The sequence below is a fragment of the Thermobia domestica genome, chromosome 10 (genome assembly GCF_964235325.1).
Source record: "Thermobia domestica chromosome 10, izTheDome1.hap1.1, whole genome shotgun sequence".
NCBI lineage: Eukaryota > Metazoa > Arthropoda > Insecta > Zygentoma > Lepismatidae > Thermobia > Thermobia domestica.
In genome coordinates, this window is record NC_137463.1 from 96393736 (window position 1) to 96417945 (window position 24210).

The 24210-nt window shown below is 35.2% G+C and overlaps 1 protein-coding gene across 1 annotated transcript; it reads left to right on the forward strand.

The window, feature by feature from the left end:
- Nucleotides 1-92: 92 nt before the first annotated feature.
- Nucleotides 93-22817, forward strand: Tom40 (Translocase of outer membrane 40). The gene is made up of 6 exons (XM_081728294.1): nt 93-442; nt 7334-7596; nt 8672-8777; nt 16479-16610; nt 18915-19094; nt 21303-22817. Exons 1-6 carry the CDS (start codon nt 283-285, stop codon nt 21440-21442), a joined length of 981 nt encoding a protein of 326 aa, XP_081584420.1. The 5' UTR covers nt 93-282; the 3' UTR covers nt 21443-22817.
- The last annotated feature ends 1393 nt before the right edge of the window (nt 22818-24210 follow it).

Sequence of the window (24210 nt, forward strand, 5' to 3'; positions counted from 1 at the left end):
TGTGTAAAATACGGATTTTTACAGATATTTTACACCACGTCTACAGATATTTTGCCTTCCTGACCTGGCAACGCTGTCGATTCATTAATTTTGTAACAGTGAAACTCGCATGCTCTTTGGCAACACTTCCGGCATGTCTCGGTGTTTGTACAAATGGAAGTAATGGACAGTGTGATGGATTAATTAGGCATTGTTTAAAGGGAAATTGTGATTGTTTTAGATTGCTGTAAAAACAGTTGTTTCCTTTAAATAACTTTTTTGTTATTTTATATTTCAATAGACATGGGTAATGTGATGGCTGCTAGTCCTACTCCTCCACCTCCAATGGGTCCTCCTCCACCAATTCCTACTGCTTCTGATACTGGAAAACAAGACTCTGGTTTTATATCAGGTGAACCAGAAAATCCAGGAGCCATGGAAGATTTACATAAAAAGTGCAAAGGTAATAACGTTTAGAAGATTTTTAAAAAAGGCAAAGCACGCATGCATTGTATAATGTACATATATAAAACGCTATCACGTGGAGTAGTTTACTACTGGTGTGCCGGTAAAATCTTATAAGAAATTGCTGTAAAGTGTGTGATAGCATAAGGAAACAAGTAGTTAATTGTGCTGGAAACTTCATATGAGTACTAACTATAGTATTTTTACAGAATACTATTTTTAATAATTCGGGTCCCGCAGTAATCTACAGACGCGCGTTCTATATAGCCTGGGTGCCGAAAGGGAAGCTAAACTCCAATTTAACTAACTGTGCCATAAAAACAAGTGCAAAAACTCATTAGCCTATGTTAGCGGTTACTATACGTTGCCTTTATATATATTCCGGTTTCTATTGCCAAGGTGGAGGTCTTATATAGAGTGCGTTCATTGGACGAGGCGCGTTAAAGACTATGGGTGTATGCGTTAAACAAGTGAAATGTGAAAACTGCATCAACGTGTGGTAGGGATTCTAAATCTAACTTCGTATTGGATGTTCATTATAATAAACCACGCTATGCTTACATGTGTTTACATGTTTGTCACATAGAAGAATAAACCTTAAATACTAATTGATGTATTATATTTGTAGATTTTCAAAAAATATTAGCTCTGTTCTTAAATTGGCCATTGTTTAACTTTGGGGGGGGGGGGGCAGTTTTTTAACAGACTTTTTTTTTGGATATTCACATTCGGTTAGATTAGGTTAGTAACATTTAGTTGAGACAGTATTGCCGAGCGAGCGTCAGCGAGTGAAGGCGGGTTAGAGCCCCGCAGGGCACAGTTTCTGTCTTGGTTAGTGTTGGCCCCCCATTACTAAACATTTACTATTAAATATCTTGCCCTAACATTTTGCGGGTGAAGCCTTTGAAGGCAGAAAAAATATCTAACACGGGAGGACCCCACAAGTTGTCGTTAAAATCTGATTGCCACATAACACATCTGATAGAGCATCATGAGAAATGAAAATGAGCAAAATTTAAGGTGCTATGGGCCAGAAGGATAGGAGATACTGGGCTTCGAAATTTGAATATCCAAAAATTATATCATAGAATTATGTACGTTTAAAGTAAATATCTTGAAAACTGTTATAGCAATGAAAACAGAAGTTACACAATATAATGAGAACAAAATGCCCTATCGAAAACCATAAACAGTGTTGCCATAGGTAAAACAGTGTTGCCAACTCAACATTAATATATTTTGTTTGAAAATAGCACTATATACAAGCGTGCACATATTTAAAATGCACTATTATCACTAAACATAACAGTGAAGTATAGTGGTACAGTGTTGCACACTGTTGGAGCTACGTGTGCTGAAAATGTACAATGGAGAAATCTAATATGTGGCAACAGATGATGATAAAGGTATCTGGGTCTCATATTATGAATTTTGTTCAAATGCATAACACGGATAGTATAACGTAGCAAAATGTTAGGAGTGTCACAAAATTTTGATGCATTTGAAAAACGAAATTGTGTGTTGGCATTTTTACGTCCTGTATCAGCTCCGAATCTATATAGAAGTGTAAAATGGGATCCGAATCACTATGAAAGAGAAAGATTACAATGAAATGTAAGGTGAAAAGTACCAGAAAAACATGTCCGTGCAGGAATGGAACCTGTGATGCCTAATATGTCAGTTGTCTATTTGGTCTAGGAATTAATTCGTGCGGTTTTTAATAAAAATTGAAGCTTTATTTCAAAAACAAAGTAAATGAATACGTTAACAAAAATATTGTCCATCGCTAGCCACTACTTTCTCCCATCTTTCAGGCAATTTTTCGGATTCCGTGTCGAAAGAATTCCTCATCTTTTGACGCAATCTAATCAAAGATCCATTTTTCGATATTTTCTGAAGAAGTGAACCGCTGTCCAATCAAATCGTTATTCATGCAATCGGTCAAGTAGTAGTCAGACGGAGCATTGTCTGGTGAATATCGCGGGTGGAGTAACACTTTCCATCCGACATTTTCCAAATAGGTTTTGACCGGTTTTGCGACATGTGGTCGAGCGTTATCATCTTGATAAATAAGTTTATTATGCCTGTTATTCCATTCTGGTCGTTTTCAGGCCAGAGCTTGCTTCAAACGCATTAATTGTTGTCGATAGCGGTGTCCATTAATAGTTTCACCAAGTTTCAGAAGTTCATAGTACACCACACGTTTCAAATCCCACCATATATACAGCATAACCTTTGCACAGTGAATATCTCGTTTCGGTTGTGAAGGACCTGGTTCATCTTGCTTCACCCAGGCCTTTTTTCGTTTAGGATTCTCGTAATGAATCCACTTCTCATCACCAGTTACAATTCGATGCAAAAATCCCTTCCTTTTCTGTCTTTGAAGCAGCAATTCGCAAACGGTTTTTCTTCTTTCAACGTCTTTCTTTTCAATTCATGTGAAACCCAATAAGACATCTTTTGAATCATTCCTATGGCTTTGAGACGTTTGGAAACTGTTGTTTGCTCAACTCCAAATGCTTCTGCAAGTTCGTCCTGCGTTTGACACGAATCCTGATCAAGCAATGCTCTCAATTCTTCATCTTCAAATTCTTTTGGCTGTCCAAATTGCTTTTGGTCTTCCAAGCTGAAATCACCACCTTTAAACCGTGCAAACCACTTCTGACACGTTCGCTCAGCTAGAGCATGGTCACCAAACGCTTCCACTAAAATATGATGACTTGCGGTAGCACTTTTCTTCATGTTAAAGCAATGAAGAATAACTCCCCGCAAAAACACTTTATCAGGCACAAAATGCGCCATTTTCAGTTGAAGAAAAAATGTTGTTGTTTCCGCTTCAAGCAACTGACATATACTAAACAAGATGCTCAATGACAGTAGTTTTCAACGCATGTTCGGATCAACGAAACTATGTGACAATAAGCTAGTTACGCCATCTTTTGTAAAACCGCACGAATTAATTCCTAGACCAAATAGCTTTTTAGACCACACGGCTATCCTGGCCGACTAAAAACGCAATGAGGAAGTAATAAAACAATTATATTTCCAATGTGAATATGGTAATATTACAGTGTACAGTGTCATAAAAATATGGTATGTAGGAAGGAAGTAAAAGAATGTGTCACTTAACACGAAAGACAGAAACCAAGAAAGCACTCTTCCAAATATTGATAAGATAATCAAGAACCTATTTACCAGGGTTGGCAAAAAACGTGTTTTTTTTTAAAAAAAAAAACGTTTTTTTGTGGTTTAAACCTGTTTTCTTTGGTTTAAACCAGTTTTTTTTTTTTTTTTTTTTTTGTTTAAATGATTTGTTCTGAGAGTATTTATATTAGTATTTGTTCTGAGTATTTGAAATCCAAAAAAAAAAAAAAAAAAAAAGTTTTAAACCAAGCTTTTTGGTTTAAATAGTTTGTTCTATGTATTTATATTACATATGGACAAAAATAAGTTTGTTTCGCCTTGGTGTTATTATGCAATAACGGTGTTATGTTAGATATACAATATATATTCAGAATTATATACATTATTAAAATAAGTATGAATAGTTTCAAAATACTGCAGACTGCAGAACTAATTTAGTCGTAGTTAGTTCACTACGACTTTAATTAGTCCAAGCTAGTTTAAGAAATGCGACTTAATTTGCATATCAGTAAGAAAAATGAATAAAGATACGAATTATTCGAGTCCACTTTGGCTCTGACCCACTTGTACATAAAAGGATACCAAAGATACTTCTGATTTCAATAAATGCCTCTCCTGGGGTTTATATGACAAAAAAAATTCGAAATTTCGATGATATCTTATCAAGAGTAAACATTATTAAAACGAATCAATATTTAGAATTTTTACTTTGATTGCAATTGCATAACAATAATAACTATAAAAAGATCACAAAAGGAACATTCATAACCTTATAAAAAGTTGCTTTCGTAGTATAATCTCTTTAAATAATGAATGGGAAATTTAAGTCTAAATATAATATACGGGAGTGAAACGTGATAACCACAAATGCGTGTTCCAAGCTTCAACGAACACTTATTGAAGACCTATAGTGACAATTTTAAGAGATTTGACTTACAAGGGAGTCTCTGTTTCTCTGACCATAAAAGTTGTCACTGCATTTAACAAAAATAGTGTTCGCCATATTGTGAATTTTCATGTTTTACTTCCGAACTCATATTCTATACTTTAAGGATTAAAGTCTAAAATTAAAAATTTAAATTCTGCTTTAGCAAATCACAAATCATCACTAGAGATTCGTAAGAAATCTAAATACACAGTCTGATAATAGTACACATTATTCTTATAAACCACAAGGAGGAAAACACTTAGAATTCCTCAGAGCCTTTAACATCGATAGGCACTTCTTTGTTGAACACTTTAAAAAGAAACACAAGCTTGGACGCTTTTTGAATGCCCAATCTATTTCTAATTTTAGAATGTACTAGCCCAAACGAAGAAAAAATTCTCTCCACACTTGCAGAAGAAGGTCGGGCTGTGAACAGCTGTTCAATTATTGGAAACACTTTGACATTAAATTTATCCAAGTCATTTCTCTGACTCTTCCACCAGTCATAACGCTGTCACCTCGTCAGTCACTTGTGGTTGGAAAAGTGTTTTTTGGAATGGAGATGATTTTGCGTGAAACTTTATTATTAATGGTAGTAATTGTGAGTCGGGGTATCTTTCATTAGCGAAATTCAGAGCAGATTGCTTTTCTTCTGTGGTAAGATCCAGGTCGGGAGCTTTTTCTTTAGGATCTAGCAGGTACGCCAGAAGATGAGCTGGAGTAATGGCCATGTCGTACCTCTCTTTCACTTTCTTCTTAGAAGCACCTTCCATGCTCTGTCTGACTTTGAGAGAGTACAATCATTTTTCTGCACCTTGTTTAGTGCATCTGAAATTGGTGTTAGAAGCTCCACAAGATCTTCAACATTCCTTTTCAGAAAAAGATTCAGTTTGATTCCCAGTAGGAAGACATGAAAATTTGAATTTATTATTACGGTGGTTCTTTCCATATATATATATATATATATATATATATATATATATATATATATATATATATATACAGGGTGTTAATGAACTATACCGACAAACTGTAAGAGTAATTCCTCACATCAATATAAAACAAAAAAGTTTGTGGATCTGTGGGGAAAAGTGCATAATTTCAGAACTAGGATGGACCATATCAGCGTAAAGGAAGTCATACATACGTAATCCAAAAATGCGTATTTCATCAATGAGTAATGGATATGTAGGGAATTTTCTACAGTGTATAATTCCCAAACGTGCTCTGAACAGAATTTTCAGATATTATATGTTCTGATTTCAAAGTGGGTCCAAAACAGTCAAAAAGTAACACTTGGCAACAATGGACACGGAATACTTCGGCGGGAAGTCAAAAGTCTTAGGAACCGCTAGCTCCACTATTCCTCGTGTTCAGAATAATACATGCTGCTATTTATTTAGTCACTTTTTTTTATGTATAAACGTGAAACCCGCACCCATTATTCCGAACACGAAGGACCGTGGTGCTGGCGGTCTCTAACACTTCCGACTTCTGCTGAAGCATTCAGTTTCCACCTTTTTTAAGACTTATTTTTTGCCTACCTTGGACCCACCTTAAAGTCAGAGCATATCTGAAAATTCTGTTGGGAATATGTCCGGGAATTATACCCTTTAGGGAATCTTCATACCCATTGCACTTTGATGAAATATGTATTTTCCGATTGTGTATGTATGACTTGCTGTACACTAATATGGACCGCCACTCCCAGTTTCTGAGATTCGAAATAACGCGTGTTGAAATTTAGCTTTTTCCACGATTTTGAAAACTAGCTCTGAAACTACGCACTTACCTCCCCCCCCCCCCAGGTCCAATGAACTTCTTATCTTACTTTGATGAGGAATCGCCTCTTAGTTTGTCGGTATAGGCCACTAACACTCTGTGTATATACACTGTGGTTCAAGGAAACAAGAAATTTTGAAAGTTGTGTTGGCAACAGTGGGCTTTTGGTAATACTAAATAACGTACGCCAGTCTATCAACGACACCCTGATTATGTTAGTTATCATGAATGATTGGAGTGATGCGCAATGTAATTTCGCGATCAAAGTGTTTTACAAGAACAGTGACAGTGTAGAGAATTCCGCCGTCATTTTAATTTAGGACGTCACGGGCACAATACAATCGTAGGAGCTACATCAGCGTCCATTGCACAGCAACAAAACTACTGTGTGGTTTGCTGTATCATCATACGGTGTGATGGGCTCTTATTCTTTTGAGGACGAGAATGGCCATGCGATTACAATCACATTGAATCGTCACATAGCCATGCTTGAAACCTTTGTTGTGCAACAACTACAGAGATTTCCACACATCATTGACACAGCCTAGTTTCAACAAGATGGATCAACGTCCCACACAGCACGAATATCGATAGCTCTATACGCCAATTGTTTGGGGAAGGTGTAATTTCGAAACATGGTGACATTCAATGGCTTCCTGGATCCCTTAATTTGTCAGCTTGTGATTTCTTTTTGAGTACTGGTATTCTAAAATGGCATTACTTTTACTATTAAATGAGATATATTTTTAAAACTTGTTTTCATGAAATTATTTAATTTTCAAAATTTCCTGTTTTTTGAAGCACCCTGTATATAATCGTACAAAGATGGAAAGCTGGTTTTGTCAAAGATTTCTATACTTTATCTGTCATAAGTCATTGCCTATTGCTTAAATAAGTAAAGCAAAATATGAAGGCTCAAGATACGTAAAATTAAGTTTATTTGAACTTCTGTAATTAATATATATATATATATATATATATATATATATATATATATATATATATATATATAAAATATGTTTTCTTAAATTTCAGACATATTTCCTGTAAATTTTGAAGGAGCCAAGTTAATGGTTAATAAGGGACTGAGTAATCATTTCCAAATCTCTCACACAATCAACATGAGCTCCGTTACTCCTTCAGGCTACAGGTTTGGAGCAACATACGTAGGGACAAAGCAGTTTTCCCCAAGTGAAGCATTCCCAGTTCTTCTTGGAGACATTGACCCAAGTGGCAATCTTAACGCTAACATCATTCATCAGTTCACAAATCACATCCGTTGTAAGTTTGCTGCACAGGTACGTATTAGATAATTTTATGTTAGCTTAGGATCCTATGTATGTGCTGAATTAACTTAATGCATTCAACAGCTATTCAGATCATAATAAATAGAATCAGAAATTAAACGTAAAATGCATTACTTTCGTGTTTTGACTATTTCAAACACATCAAAATATTTCAATTTTTCTGTTTCATTTCTTCCAATGTTGTTTAGGACACACTCGGCATCATCACAAATTGATTACATTATGCAGTGTTGGGCAATGTTCCTCACTACCACCACAAAAAATATCAACCGTAATAATTTAGTGCCTAAGAGTTTGTCCAGAACTCAAAGTATGGACTACTTTTTGTTTCTAAACGTATCAACAGTAAGTCTTTAGATTTGAATATTGGGAAGATAGGTTTTGTGAATGCAGAATTAGTGGTTATCTTTAAGATATTCACCTCTCTTTTCTTTGAAGTTGGATGTTTGAAATTATTTTCATCTTCGTTACTTGATTGTTCGGAAGGTGTATACTGTTTATCACTAACTTTTTGAATTTTAACTGTTAACTGTACATATTATACTAGCTTATAATTAATTTTTGTATTTTTGAAACGGGCACTTTTTGTGCCTTTACGAAAATGATACAGAAATACAAAAAAAAGTTCAGGCTTACAGTTTTCAAAGTTTACGTATATGTTTAGCAGAAACCCAAAACGAATTTTATATCTTTTTTTTGCAGAAATTATCTTGGTCACTTATCGTATATTTTATGCAGAAATTATCTAGGTCATTACTAACAAATTTTGTAACTGGCAGAAGAGATTGCTAAGTGAGATTGTTTTTTGTGTTTTCCTTTATTATTTATATATTTATTTATTACATAATTGCTATTGTTCAAAACCTTCCAGATAGCTAAAACGAGAACAATTAAATAGGGCTATTATTGTGCAGGATTTTATGATAGTAAACTAGAAGATACTAGTGAAAAAATTATAACGTATTTATAAGCCTGACAGAGGCAATGTTCTCTACTAAGGAGTATTGTTTTTCCTATTTGTTTGTTGTATTTACAGTATGTTCATTTCGTTGGTGTTTAATTGCAGATTCAAAACAACAAGTTTACAGCTGCTCAGTTTACAAGTGATTACAGAGGGAGAGATTACACAGCGTCGCTTACGTTTGGAAATACCGATATCATTAACGAATCTGGTACGTAAGTACGTGACGTGACTTTTTTAGTGTATAAACTCTAGTTTTATTACATTATCCAATGCCATTTTTTCTTATGGCTTGTAACACGTATAGCTCTATAAAATTTAGCTTTTTATATAACAGCGCAGCGTAAATCTTGATATTTGTACTGACTAGAAAAAGACAAGTGTAGCGGTGAGCAGGTAAGTATTCAGTGCAGTTTAAGTCTTCAGGCAACGTAGCAGCGAATAATAGTTTATTAGGATTAAGAGTTCTGCTGTACTTTGAGGTTATAAGTTAAGGCAAAGTAATACTTGATAGCGAAGCGAGATTTCACTTTCACACATGCGTTATATAACGGTTAGGATCCGGTTTTACATCTTACGGACGGCAACAGCCGTTATCTTCATTGTCATCACGATGTATGTAAGACACAAGTGTTATCGAAGACAGCCTTGAGGAAAATATTCATGAAAAAAGTTACATAACTTCACAAATATATAATCTCTTACCGAATATAGAAGGTATAATTGGATCGAGAGTCATTACTATGGACGGGACACGTTTTCCATAGCACCGTCTTGACCAAGGTAGCGTTTGAGCATTCTCTTCTTTACTCTAAACGTCATAGCTATTTTAATACTTTGATGCGCCCTTATCGACAGCAAATTGTAACTATTCGAATGACAATACACTTCAAACCCTTTTTATCACGTTGGCAGACAGTCTTGTGTACTAACCGCGAAGAAGAAGGTTTCCTGGCACGTTTTCGTATCGGACACCCCTCTAACATAGTTATTACGAGCTTTAGTCGCCCGTATTGTGAGGAGTGTATCGTTCGTCTTATTATTCGGCACATTCTTATAGAATCTTCTAAATACTTAATCTCTGAGAACGTCTAGGACTGCCCAGTACTTTTCACCGTGTATTGAGGATATTCTACCTTTCTGTTAGTCGTGTTTTTGTATGTCTTCGTGCTATTGACCTCATTAACTGTATCTGAGGCTTATTCCTTGCCTATTTTTCTTATAGCTTCGAGTTGTTTTATTTTTCCTATTTCGTCTGATATTCTCTTTATTGTTATAGTTTTATCCGATCTATTAGTTTAGCCCGTGTTTCTCATTTTATTCTCTACCTTGAAACGTTTCCCTGGTGTGGCGTTGCTCTTTTTGGGCTTTTCTTTCCTTTTTTTAACCTATATTCGTTTCTCGTAATTTTGACAGCCCTACGTTCACATTTGGCAATTTTTCATTTTTTTTTTTTTTTTTTTTTTTTTTTTAATTGCGGCTGACGTCTGTATCTCCCCCATGCTTACCAGTAAATGAACTTCGCATGAGATATGTAGGCCGAACATAAAATTGGACAATACTTCAAAAAAATAATGGCAGAGTCCAGATCAATTCAGGCAGTCAGAGAAAAAAAAAATTAACCATGATAGTGTCAGATATTACTAAAGCAGCGAATTCAGGTCAAAGTAAGAAATATATATTCCTCAAAAATTTTCATAATAGCAGTCTAGAACTGATGTCTTGTACATTTCACTGTCGTAGAAACGCTTCGATGCAAGCCACTTTTTCAGGTGAAGAAAATAAAAGAAATCGCTAAGGACAAGGTGGCAAGTTTCGGGTTGTAAGATGGATGATTGAATAGTTCCCGTCGGGCGGGCGTTGTTATTGATCAGAAGAATTTCAGAGCATAACATTCCTCTCTACCGATTTTGGATGACATGTCGTAAGCTTAATCAGTGTTTGGCAGTGCACATCTACTGTATTTGTTCGTCCTATTATCATGAATTACACACACCCTTTTGGTCCCAAAACATGGTTGCCATGTTTGTGTGAACTGTGTGTTTGTTCGAATTTTATTCTCTTTAGGAGAACCAGTGCCCCATTGTATTGAATGCTGCATCGACTCCCCATTGGCAAACGATATCCAGATTTCATTCCCCGTCACTATGTAAGAAAAGAGGTTATCCCCTTCCTCCTCCCAACAGGCCAAAATATCACGTGCATCTGTCACTTTTGTCGCTTTGTTAGCGTCTCTCCGCATTTTTGGGACCCATCTCGCACACAGTTTGTCAATCACAATTCAATGCACAGTTTTCGCAACACTTCTGGAAACTCTTCGGTGAGTTCAGTTATTATGAACCGGCGATTGGATCGCACTTCCTCGCTGACGCATTCCACCAGATCGTCCGTCTGAACACTAGACTTTCTGCTACGCTCATTGTTATGAACATTTCAACTCAATTCCTGAAACACACTGCACGAATGCCTGACCTTCCCATAACCCATTACTTTCGGGCCGTGAATGGCGCACAGTTCCCGATGGATGTCAGCTGCATTCTGTCCTGTTCAGAAATCTTATGTGACATCTCACTGGACATTTGGCGGGATTTTGTGTTACGGCCGCCATTTCATTTTACTGCTACTCGCACATACGGAACTCCACTTGAACGATTCTGTCTCTGTTGCAAGCACAACATACTAGATCTTATTCTTGCACATGCTTAACTCATTAAGGTTGTAAACCCCGCGTAAAAATTATCAGCCATTTTTGTGACATGCGCCTCGTATCTAGATGGTTCCAGAATATTCTGTAAGGTTCTGTTACATTCTGGAATAATGTGGCTAGTTCCACAATTGTTCCAGAAGACTTTTCGTAGTTCGGAAGGTTCTGTGTAAGTTAAATCCAGAATAATAATAATAATAAAAATAATAATAAAATCACCTGTTCCCACTTCATCCAACTTATCGTTTTTATTGGCCCGAAAGTGGTGTAAAATTTATCGAGTCGCAGAATGTTTTCGACCTATCCCCATCCTCCCTACATAATTGACCAAACTTCTGAAAATACTTAAAGAATTTTAGGTCAGCTGGAGGTCTCGTAGACTCATTCGCAACCTGTACGCAGGACAAAGAGTGAAGTTGCAATTGAATCAGCCCTGCACGGGCCGGGCGCGCCCCTTTGGCCCGACGGATTACCCGGTCCGGCCCTGCCCGTTTCAAGTAATATCAAACTGGATCGGGCCGAACCGTTAACATCAGTAACATAAAACATTCTGTAAAGAAAACGAACTGGTTCATTACAGGATTGTGAAGGGTTCTCACTACACCGTGTAACATATCTTCGTTGAACATCGTTGGTGCATCATGGCTAGAGGTGTACGTGCCGATAGTGTTGATGTTCTGTTTCCTTTCGGTCGGTGTTGGTTTTATTTAATGATATTGATTTTTTATAATCTACAAAGTAACGTTAAATATTAGTATTCACAAACAAAACATTATTCATTATAACGTCTAGGGTTATTCAGTTATTACATAGGTGAGATTTCGAATAGTTCATGGCAATACTGAGTAGAATTTTCATATCCATTAAAATTTGTAATGTTTGCAGAAACGTGTGAAAAATCTTGTAAAGTCTTCCCAATTTTTCTTTCAAGCACAGATTGTGCCCTGTTAAATAAAAATATTAAATCTTATTGCTTGTTAAAAATAATTTAGGTTATTACGAGGGTAATTCGGAAAGTAACCGCCGTTTGGCGCAACGCTGGTAATGGGCGGGTTGCTACCGTTGTTACATCACGCAATCTGTGGTTCAGTTACCTTCCATTTGTGCTAATAAGAGTATTATACTGTCTCACGTGTTCTTGTTGTAAGGTCAAAAAGTGCGCTGACACAGAAAATCCTACCAAATGCGAGGTACACACAGTGATAAGATTACTTTGGGCAAAAATTCTGTCAGCTGTTTTTTTTTTTTTTTTTTTTTTTTTTTTTTTTTTTTTTTTAATACGGCCCAAACATTATGAGTGAAAATGTTATGCATCAGTGAATCGAAATTTTCAAAGAAGGAAGAACAAACATTAACGTTTTGTGGTCGATTACGTAACCACTGCCTTAAAGCTCATTATAAAATCTATTTACATTAATAACTCGACGATACTGCATAGGGATGTTTTTCGATATGTCCTTTGGTTCAGAAAATATCACTACACGTCTACACTGTTTTGCCAACAGATGGCATAACCTGCTTTGAAAGTAACTGTTTTAGTGGTTACAAATGTAACCAGAATGCGATTAAGGATATGAGGCTGTTAATCTTTGCATCAGCTCCTGCAAGAAACCTTATATATAGGTAAGTTTTCCAATATTAATGTTATCTTTTTAGATATTATGTTACGAGAAAGTTCAGACAGGATTAATCACTTTGTGTTTTCCTGGATATACAGAAAATGACTGCCAAATATGCATATTTTATCCGGCGTAAACTGAAGTCAGTATTTTATGAATTTTATGGTGGATTTTTATTTGACATGAAGTACCTGTACACAAATAATAATCGATTTCATTGTGTGTTTTCGAAACATTAGGGTTCATGTGCACGAGATAATTTGAATACATCCTTATAATTTAACATCCTTATCCTATCAAAAACAACATCGCAAGAGTTTGAAGAAAGGATTATTTGCTAATATTAATATATTCATGTAATTTTCACTTTATCAAATCATGACATAATCTAACCTAATCTACGCTAGTATCGAAGTGTGGGAGATACCCATCGCTTACTTTTCAAGGTAAAACAAAGAAAATCATTCCCTTTACTGTTTGCTTCTTTCTTTCATGCTACTTTACAATGATTTCGGCTAGTTTCTGTTAGGTAAGTTAGCTTAGATCAGAAACAGCTTTATTTTTCCTTTCTCCCACGTAATTTTTTATAATTTTGGCTTGCGGTGACCCCCAGTTTCAAGATCCCTAGCCTACAGTTGGAGTGAAGAAGTACTCTCTTGAAAAAAAAAAAAGTTTTACTAACAGTATTTCCTTATTGTTTGATATCTTCCGCTAACAAACCTAAATTAACTTCTGCGAATGATTTCTTTACCTTTTTTACGCATTGTACTAATGTGGGCCAGTGTTCTTGCTAACCTATCATACCGAAATAAGCATTTATTATAGCGCATATTTCTTTCTGCTTGACAGAGAGGTATGTGTTCAGAAAGAAGAAGAAAAAATATCTGGAGAACGTATTGGATGAGACGGGTTCGTATTCGGATTATGGAGGTGATACAGATCCTGAAGACATGCCTCATGTCCCCTTCACACAAGAAGCTAATAGTGACATTTAGCCTAGAACGAGTTCTACTGACCCCATGGACGTCAATTCGGATTCAGATGACTCGTTTGCTGATCCCGATTATCAAGACTCCGATGAACAATTGTCAACTCTGATTAAAGTTGACAAGTGAAACGTTTTGGAAACGGCTGACTCAGTAATGTGATAAAGAAATATTGTTAATAAAAATATTATTCTATGCGTTAGAATCAACATCATTTATAATGTAACATCTTTGTAATAACTGAATCATAAAGATTATATATATATATATATATATATATATATATATATGATTTCTTTTTCTCCAAGGTACAACTGTTATTTTCATATCCTAAAATAAAAGTCATTTCCAGAAGTGATTCAAATATAAACCACAGAACAATTATGACTAATAAGGTGTGCTAAACGCACGGTGGTCGATTTTTTTTTGCCAAACAAAAAATGTAATGATGATGATGATATGATGATGATGATGATGAAGATTTTTGCGTATTTTTTCATGAAGCTAGGAATGATCAGTAAAGATGTAATGCGCACTAGAGCAAAAAAAAAAAAAAAAAGTTATGCGTTAACGGGACAGGACGTTTGGGCGCGGACGTTTCGGCGCTGCCGTTTGGGCGCAAAGCCGTTTAGGCGCCAGACGTTTGGGCGCGAGGTACATAGTTAAAATCACAATTTACGACATATAATGTGTGCTAGGCACTGAAAACTAAGCGCGAATCAAGATATGTACATTTCCTACATTTCTATCTTTATCTCACCTCATTTATCTGTATATTTTCTATCTCTATCTTATTTATTCATCTGAATTAAATAGTTTAATGCGTTTGTGGCATTTGTTGCCTAACTTCGTCATGGATTGATTTTTCGCTTGTTCACGATTCTTGTAGTTCTGATTTAATGTTGATCTTATTTTTGTATTATATAAGAAAGCTAGGAAATGAAGAAATCAGACGGTGTTAATAATTTTCTTAATGTTAATTAAAACATATTGATTTAATTTTTGTATTTTTTTAAAAAATTGATAATTACATACTTATGAATATTAAAATTTGTTTTCTTTCGTATTACGTTTGCCAAACTCTTCTTTTCCGTAAGTCCAATAAAGAACTACCAATAAAAGATTTCCGCGCACTCGAGTTGAGGGAAGTGGCCCCGCGTAGCGTAGTCGCTGACGCTCTCGCCTTCGGTGCGAGCGGTCCTGGATTCGATTCCCGGTAGGGGCACTCGGTCGAAAAAGTGTAACACGCTCTTTCAGGCCAACTACCCTGAATGGGGTTTTCCTCATTCACACCAGGCAAATGCCGGGGTGGTACCTAATTTATAGGTCCAGGCCGCTTCCTTCCTTCCCTTTCCCCGGATAGTGTGCTCCCTCAAACGTGACGGGTTAAATGGCCTTAGATGCCGAGAGCCCAGAAATCTAAAAATCCTAAGTCCTAATCGAGTTGAGGGAAAGATATTTCGCATACAGGGTGTCTAAGACATTGAGTTTAGGAACTGCAGTATGCCGTATTTCTGGTATCACTTTTTTATATTAACATTCCAATATAAAAATCAAAACTTAACACATTTTTTTGCCCCATTGTAAGCATTTAATCTGCATTAAAGAAAGTGGCGAAAGGAAAAAAAAGAGAACGATTTCAAAGTGGAAAATAATAGTTAACTGTACATATATAGGTCATTTAGCCACTAGAAATGTGTTTGACATTCATACTTATTGCGTAACTACAGTAGAAGGCCTGCTTTAAAATTTTTTAATGGAATAGGCTCACTATGTATGTAATGCAGTCAATCATATCTAGTCTGGTCTACTTACTTTTGGCTTGATAAGTTATCAAATAAAAAGCACACTTAACTTTGGTTGAAACTTAAATTTACAAAATTTAATTGTTAATTCAGTTTTCAGAATTTTGAAATTCCAGTATTTCTAGTATGTAAAACAAAACCCAGTATAATTCAAGGACTTCCACTACAGTAGACACCTTGTGATATATTGATTCCAACTTAGTACTCAGCGCCTAACATAATGACTTTTTAATTTAACTCGCGCCAAAACGTCTGGCGCCCAAATGGCTTCGCGCCCAAACGTCCAGTGCCCAAACGGCGGGGCCCAAAGGTCCGCGCCCAAACGGCGGCGCCCAAACGTCATGTACCGTGCGTTATAGGGTTTTAAGGATGTACCGAGGAGTCGTAGGCCTTCCGTAGTTAGTTATGATCTCGTCCTCCGGGCCTAGCTCCATTTTTTTGTCTTTTCACTCATATGAAAAAATATCTTAGGGCAATTCACTCACAACGAGGATCTTCAAAATACTGTTACCGGTTGATGGAATTCCCAGGTGGCCGGATTTTATGCAGATGGGGTTTGTAAGTTGGTGAAACACTGTGACAAGTGCTTGAATTTACATGGCGAATATGTTGTAAAAATGGAGGACAGTTGTTCTAGACAGATGTAAATGAAACTTTTTTTTCATCTATGCGTTTTTTTAACACCCAAACGAAGGTTACTTTCTGAATTACCCTCATGTATTAAGCAACACGTTTCTGAGATCTATATAGTAAATTATTGCTATGTTTAATATTGTATAATTGTTCTCTTCTCCGTAGGTGTTATCGTTGCACATTACCTGCAAAGGGTAGCAAAAAGACTTTCCTTAGGTGCAGAACTTGCATATCAATACGGAACAAATGTTCCTGGTGGAGAAATTGCCGTGCTTTCAGCTGCAGCGCGCTATTCAGGTAATATATTTAAATTTATGTTATATTGTAAGGACTGCAGGGTTGAATCTATTGAGTACAGTAAAATTATTATGTTAGTATCATTTGTGGGAAACCAGTAATTTCCCGTTGGTGACTAATTTCGAAGTCGTATCGAACTACTACGTCGGACCCCGGTTCGAAATATATCGCCGAAATTATTATTATTATTATTATTATTATTATTATTATTATTATTATACAGTAAAGGATACGCTGAGTCCTAAAAGGTCTGTTATGCTATTAGTTATTTATGAGAAAGCGCTTTAGCTTATTTAATTCGAGAAAACTCATTTAGGGCATCTGTAGATTTTGTTTCGGAGTGTGTTAATTGTATTTTGAAATGAATGTAATCATATTCATGAAATAGTGAAGCTTCATTTTTGGTGGAAGTACCTACATTCGAGTTTCGTTGCTAGCCATCATCATTCAACTTAAATCAACCAGTGAATGAAGAGTGTTTCTTTTTGTGATGATAAAAGCATAAGAACTCATAACGCATAAGCAGCACGTTATATAGTAGCGAGTTTTTCTTATTTTAGAAGAGAAAACCATTGCGTTGAGAAATTGATAGTGTTAGATACTAATATAAACTTACGTCTTATATTTTTGTGCCTTCTGTCCGTTGAAAAAATGAACTGAAAGTGCTGTATCCTGTTGAACAATATATGGATGGATCAGTGGAAGACATTTCTTCTTGAACGAAGCTTGAATATATTTTTCCAAAAGTATAAATTAATTCTCCTTTTTCCCGGCAACTGCTTCAGCTGGATTAAATTGTTCAACCAAGGGAATGAAAATGACTGTTCTCGCTGTCTAGCCTGGTCGAGTAGGCTGACAAAATTGATTCGCGATCTCAACAAAAAAGTTGTAACATAGTGCCAAAAGTTTTATTTCTTTCTTTCCTGATGCAGAGACCGGAGAAAGTCAATGTTCAAAATTAAAAAAAAAAAAAAAAGAAAAAAAAAAGTGGAATGTGAGGCACAAAGTATTCTGCTTAATATAACAGTGTACGTAGTAAACAAGTCACAGTTATGACAAATTTATATGCAGATATAGAACAATAGACAAATACAGAAATTTTATAGTGTATACTAAACGTTAGTACTATTTATCTGGAGAAAAGTCATTATAGATTTTATAATATCAGTAACAAAGAAATGACATTTCCCTTGCTTTCACTTCAAATAATTAATTTCGAATTCTGATTTAAATCAACAATTCATATTTAAAAAATAAATAAATAAATAAATGATTTAAATCACTCTGAAGATTAGCAAGATTTCAACTTTGTGCCTTTTCAGGGCTGACTATATGAAATATAATGTCGAGGCGCAGAATGGTTTTGATGAAATGGATTAAATGGACCGTTTTTGGTTCTAATGTGCGAGATATTAAGTTGCATCACCGGTGGGAAAAGTCAATGGATATGCAATAACTCGTTTAATATTAATGGTACAGTGAGTAACAGTACGGTGGTTGGGCAATTTTGGGGGCTAGGATGTGGTTCAGTAGGTCTTGATAGTGATAAAACTAATTAAGGGCGATTGGCAAATTCCATTTGAGCAAAACTATTTTCGACATTTTATATATGTATAAATTTGTCTCACCGAGAAAGATTTTGTCTTAGAGGTATTATTTCATGGATTTTCTGCATTAGTAATGCATGTAATATTGTGTAAAATAGTTTTACTTGAAAATTCAAGCTTTGGTTGCATTATTTCTTGAAACTTAACTGCTTTTCAATTAAACTAACGGCGACCAGCATAGACTTATTTTAACTTGAGAGAAACTTGTCGATAGTATATATAGTTTCCAATCTGGCAATCCTGAAATTAATCTGATCACGGTGTCCAAAAATTAAGGCAAATTTTCTTTAAAAAGAATAATAATTGGATTATCCTAATGTTCAAACGTACTTTTTTCCCTACATCTCTTTTAAGATTTGAAGAAAACCCAAGTCAGGTCCAACTGTTAGTCTAAATACTAGTTACTGCTGCCAGCTTGATCATTTCAACTACGTAAAACGTTCAAACTTCTTTGCTGTTCACTGTGTGTGGCAAATATCTCAAAGCTTCAGTGCGATTTTCTTTTTGTAATACTTATGTATACTTTTTTAAAAATTCAGGGTTAAACATTTTTATCGTGTTTTTTAACCAATGAGGTAAATTTCTTAGCTACTCAAATATAGGAAATAACCCCAGAATTCTATTTATCCCTTTAAATAAACTTCGATAGTTTCCGTTTTAACTTACTCACTTTTCTCTCTTTCTTTCTTTCTTCTAGGTTGCGACTCAATAATCAGTGGGACGCTTGGTGGGGCTGGTCTTCACATTTGTTACTACCAAAAGGCAAGTGAACAACTTCAAATCGGTGTTGAGCTAGAGACTAACTTCCGACTTCAGGAGTCCGTAGCTTCAATTGGATACCAAGTTGAGATCCCGAAAGCCAATTTATCTTTCAGAGGTAAGCAGTGATGTGATACTAATAGGAAAGGTCTAGTAGGGTACGTAAGGTGATGAATAAAATATTAACATTTTTTAGGGACAATTTAAATTGCGAATTCTGTCGAGAAATTTGAAGCTTAAAATATATAAAACGATAATCATGCTTGTTGTTCTGTATGGTTGCGAAACATGGTTACTTACTCTGAGGTTAGAACGCAGACTGAATATTTGAGAACAGGATCCTAAGACGAATATTCGGACCCGAGAGAAGCGGGAATAGTGAATGGCGTAAACTTCGTAAGGAGGAACTACATAATTTATATCGTTTACCAAACATTGTTAGTCATCAAATCTAGGAGGCTTAGGTGGGTAGGTCATGTAGCCAGAATGGAAGAAAGTAGGGACGCTTTCAATGTCTTAACTAAAAAACCAATCGGAAAACGACCATTACGCTTCTTTCACATTGAGGCGCCGCATGCGGCAGTTTGCCGCGTGAGAAGTGTAACCCTTTCATATTACGCGGCGTTTGGCCGCGAATGAAAAATATGCGAGCAGGGTTGCTGTGCACCTGAAGAAACAAAACCTTGTGACTCTTGTCGTGCAGTAGTGGTTGCAATGGACAGACGCAAAAAGTGTCTTCTACTCACCTTGGTAAGACACAGAAAGCAAACAACAAGAAAGAAAAAAAGAAAAGAAAGTGAGACACACACATGGGTTCACTTTTTTAAGAGAAGTGGTATCTTGAAGGAGGTTTTACTATACTGTTTCCATAATTGATAGACTTGAGCAAAATGGCGGCCTGGTTCTGGATATTTAAAATACCATCCCGATATTTGCCTGTTGTGACTGGGAAGACCAGGATAGATAAACTTTAATTTTTATTTAACTATCATATCCAAAGATAAGACACACAATAATCGATAGATCTTATCGAGCTGAACAAAATAGCATGATTGCGGATAAATTTTCATGCATAGTTTTATTTTTTTATTTTATTTTTTTTTTATTTATTTTTTTTTTTTTTTTTGTCGAGAAAATCTGTAATTTTTATGACGTTATATATGTCATTCGTTACCGATGTGATGCAGTTGATAATTTTTATGCTGTTGAATTATTTTGTTTTTGTATGTACTATATACAAAAATACGCTAAGTATCATATTGTATTTATTGTTTGATTTCTACTGACAGAAACACAATACTCTTAACAGTGGTACCCGGGTTCAATTCCCGGTGGGAGCTCATGTTCGGATTCCACGTTAATCAGTAGGTCCACGTCTCATATAGCCTCGCTGCTGAACGGGACGTTAAACTCAAAAATCAATCAATCTATCTTAACAGTGGTGTATATACTATTTGTATTTAGATCAGTATTTCTATTTTCTGCTCTAAGTTGGAGGAAAAGGGACACTGATAACAAACATCAAATCTAACACCAGAGAGTGTTTTCAGATAAATCTCCAGACTTAAGTATTTATATCAACTTTTACTGCACTAAAAATCTAAGTTTAAGTGTAATCTAACATAACTTCCTTGTGTTAATGTTAATTGACATATCCTGATGGGAATAAAGTAAACAAAGGTATTTACAGTTTGCACTCCTTGCACTTCTACTACTTTGAACTATATACAAACTTCTCTAATGGCTTTGTAGGAAAGTTTTCTGGATATTTTCACATTTGGTATTTTTGAGGATAAGTTGTAATCTCTGGATGCCGAACACAAGGTAGTCTGCTGAGGTATTATTTTTTTTTAAAAATGAATCAACACGGAATTGAATCACTACACACTAGATGCACAATTTCTATTCAGAAACAAGAAAGTGCAAACGCACTTAATTGCATGAACAATTATGCTATATACAACAATTAATAACATGATACCCCTTCACCTAGTTCTTTAATTATCAAATAAAAAAAAATATTTGTCTATCTGATCTAAAGTAAGTTAGTAAAAATTAACAAATAAGAATAAGCGAGAAATGATTTTACAACAATCCTGATTAAAATTGGTGTGGTGTGGAGGATGTAAATATATGTTATTTTGGTGTGAACTTCGTGTTTTTTTTTTTCTTTCTTTTCTTTTCTTCAAGCGATACAGTTCGTTTCCACCTCACACCTCTTCAGGGAAACGTAGAATTTCCTCAAGTGTCTCGTGTATCATATTATGTTTTGTTAACCTACAGAAATGTTAATATCTTATTAATCTATTAATTTATTACATTTCAGGTATGTTGGATTCCAATTGGACGGTGGGAGCTGTTCTAGAAAAGAAGCTACAGCCATTACCATTCACATTTGCTCTTAGTGGAATGATGAATCATACAAAAAATCAATTTCGGTTAGGTTGTGGACTAATTATTGGATAATATTGTACAAAGGAATAGTACGTAAAAGAGAACTAAAATGTGTTTGCATTTGATAGTCATGAACTTTTGCTGTTCCTGCATAACAAAATAGGTAAAGTGTTATTAGTGTGATCTGTTAAAATAAATATCGATGACTGGGAAGAGTACCTGCGTTTAGTTCACGAATGATTATGTGATATTTATCCTTTTAAAATACATGTGGAAAGAAATAACTTGATAAAATCTTTGCTCTCTTTATTTTTTGGTTCGTTTTTGGTCATTTCATTGCAGATTGAGTTTTGACTTTTTTAAAGTTAACTTCCATTAACGTATGCCTAGAACATATACGTGTGCGTATTCATTTGGATGTACGGTTACTCAGCCCTAGCATAACCTGTCAATGGTAGTCGAAATTAGAAGATGCATAAGAGTGTCGAAAGATATCGTTGTTAATCCATGTTAAAATGTATATTTTGTGGTCACATTGTGATTGTGCATATGTTAGCAAGAAACAAAAGTATTTTGGTAGAAATTTAAGAAAGTGGCGAAACACATTTTAGAGCTGTAGTAATAAAGACTGTAGTTTTAATATTAGGTCCGATTTTGTTTTTTAAAAAAGAAATATGAAAAGCCTTCCGTTAGTTTGGTCCAATAATGCTAGATTTTTTTCTTTCTTTCGTTTCTATATTGTATTTCATCACGTGAAGGCAGCTTAATTACACTGTATTATTTCTGTATAAGTGTTTTGAACCATGTCCTACACATGGGGGAATCACAGTAACCAAGGGAACACAAATGTGCACATTATATTGTAACATAATATAAATTGTTGGAAATTACAATATACTTTTCCCCTTTCATTTTCTTAGTGATTGAATATTTAAAATGCACGTAACTATTCGAGATCTCATTCTTTAGCCTTCTTAGACCTTTCTGTGGGAACTTGGAATAAGCAGATTTGTGTTAACTGTGAAAAAGTACTTGTAATTATCGATTGACAGTGATTATGATAGAACCAACTAGAAGCCGATATCGTTTCTATTCTGCGTACTTTATCATGAATTAAAAGGTCTTGTGATAGCAGAGTAATAATACAGTTATCGCTGGAACACGCTTCCAAATTAACCTGTACATTTGTTAATATATGGAATTACAATATACTTTTAAGTAATGAATTTTGAATCAACAATCCCATTTTTCTGGCCATTGTGTTTATGTATAATAAATATTCTTCATATAAGGTACAACCGGATGATTGTCTTTGCCAAGGCTGCATTTTCAGTTCTTTTTTAAAAATATATTTTAAAAAATAATCATAAAACCCAGTTTTCGTTTTTAAAAAAATGTAGATAACGTTTGGTAAGTAAGCTTCCAATAAAGGCTTGAAGCTATATAATTCACGTATTTGCTTGATATAAATCCTGTAGTTGCTTTTTATGTTTTCCAATGTTGAAAAGTGGATTGAAGAAAATATAGTTTCCCAATACATTCCGACTGTATATGTAGCAAAGGAATGAGAACAAGGAAAACACATTTGAAAAACTACCTGTGGTATTTGCTTAAGAATCAGACAAAATGAATGTAGAAATAATTAGAACATAGGACATAGAAAGTGACAGTTCTTCTGTTTTCCCGTCATTAAAAAAGAACTTTGTTGAAATAATTTCGTAGAGATGATGTAGAAGATACAAAGATCATTGCCAATTGATAGGTGATGTCAGAGAGGGTAAATTCGTACGTCAAACGAAGAGCTTTGATGGTGATTATGATAACAGTTTATGGTGAAATTCGTTGGTTAACGAAGTGTGGAACGAGAGCAATGGGACTGAATTTTTAAATGTTTATTCCCAAATACAGGAACATAGTAGCATCCAGGATAATGAAGTTGAAAGGTATGTACCTCTGTAACCTCCAGTGCAAATATAAGGTGGTTATTCTGAGTAGCGATTTTGCGATATTTTGTGTCAGCGTGTTTAGTTAATTCTACGTCACAATAATGGAACGCCCAAATCACAGTATAGGTTTACAATCAAATTTTGAGTAACATTTTGGTGAAAACTTATTGCAGATTATCAAGAAATCGACTTCAGCACACGGAGGTAGTCATCTAGCGACAGATAGCGTAAGGTCTTTTATGTATGGCAGGGCGAATAGTTCTGTACAAGAAACAGAGACTTACGGTGTAAAAATACTTACATACTAAAAGAGTAGAAACGTTCATACAGTGAAATTGAGCAGATGGATAATGCATATATGCAGTATTACACAGGTGGATCATACTATTAAACAAAATGATTTTTAAAAATTTTGTGTGAAAATATAAATTCTATAAGTACAATGACGTTGCACTCAACACATACTTAGCAACACAGTGATACTAAAACGTACTGGGGGTAAAGATCACTATTCAGTTCGAGAGCTTTCATCAACCAGTCTTAAAAGCAATACCAGCTGGCTTGTCTTATTAGAAGAAGAAAAAGAAAAGCTGGATTCACGAGAAAATTTGGAGAAGATTTGTTGGTATTGGATTATGTGCACATGCGCGTAGATAATTTATTATACAACTGGTTGTGCTAAGGTGATGTGCCTACATCAGAAACTGTTTCTAGCCCTGTGCAAACATATCCGGCAAGAGGTGATTCTAAAAGTTCCAAACAGTATTATCTCTTTCTTTCTCTTGATGTGGCATTATTTTTACTTCAATACTTCATCAGATACACGCACAAATTCATTTTGAAACCTTGACTTGCGAAGCCAACCATACAGTAATTACAGACATCAGTCGTCTT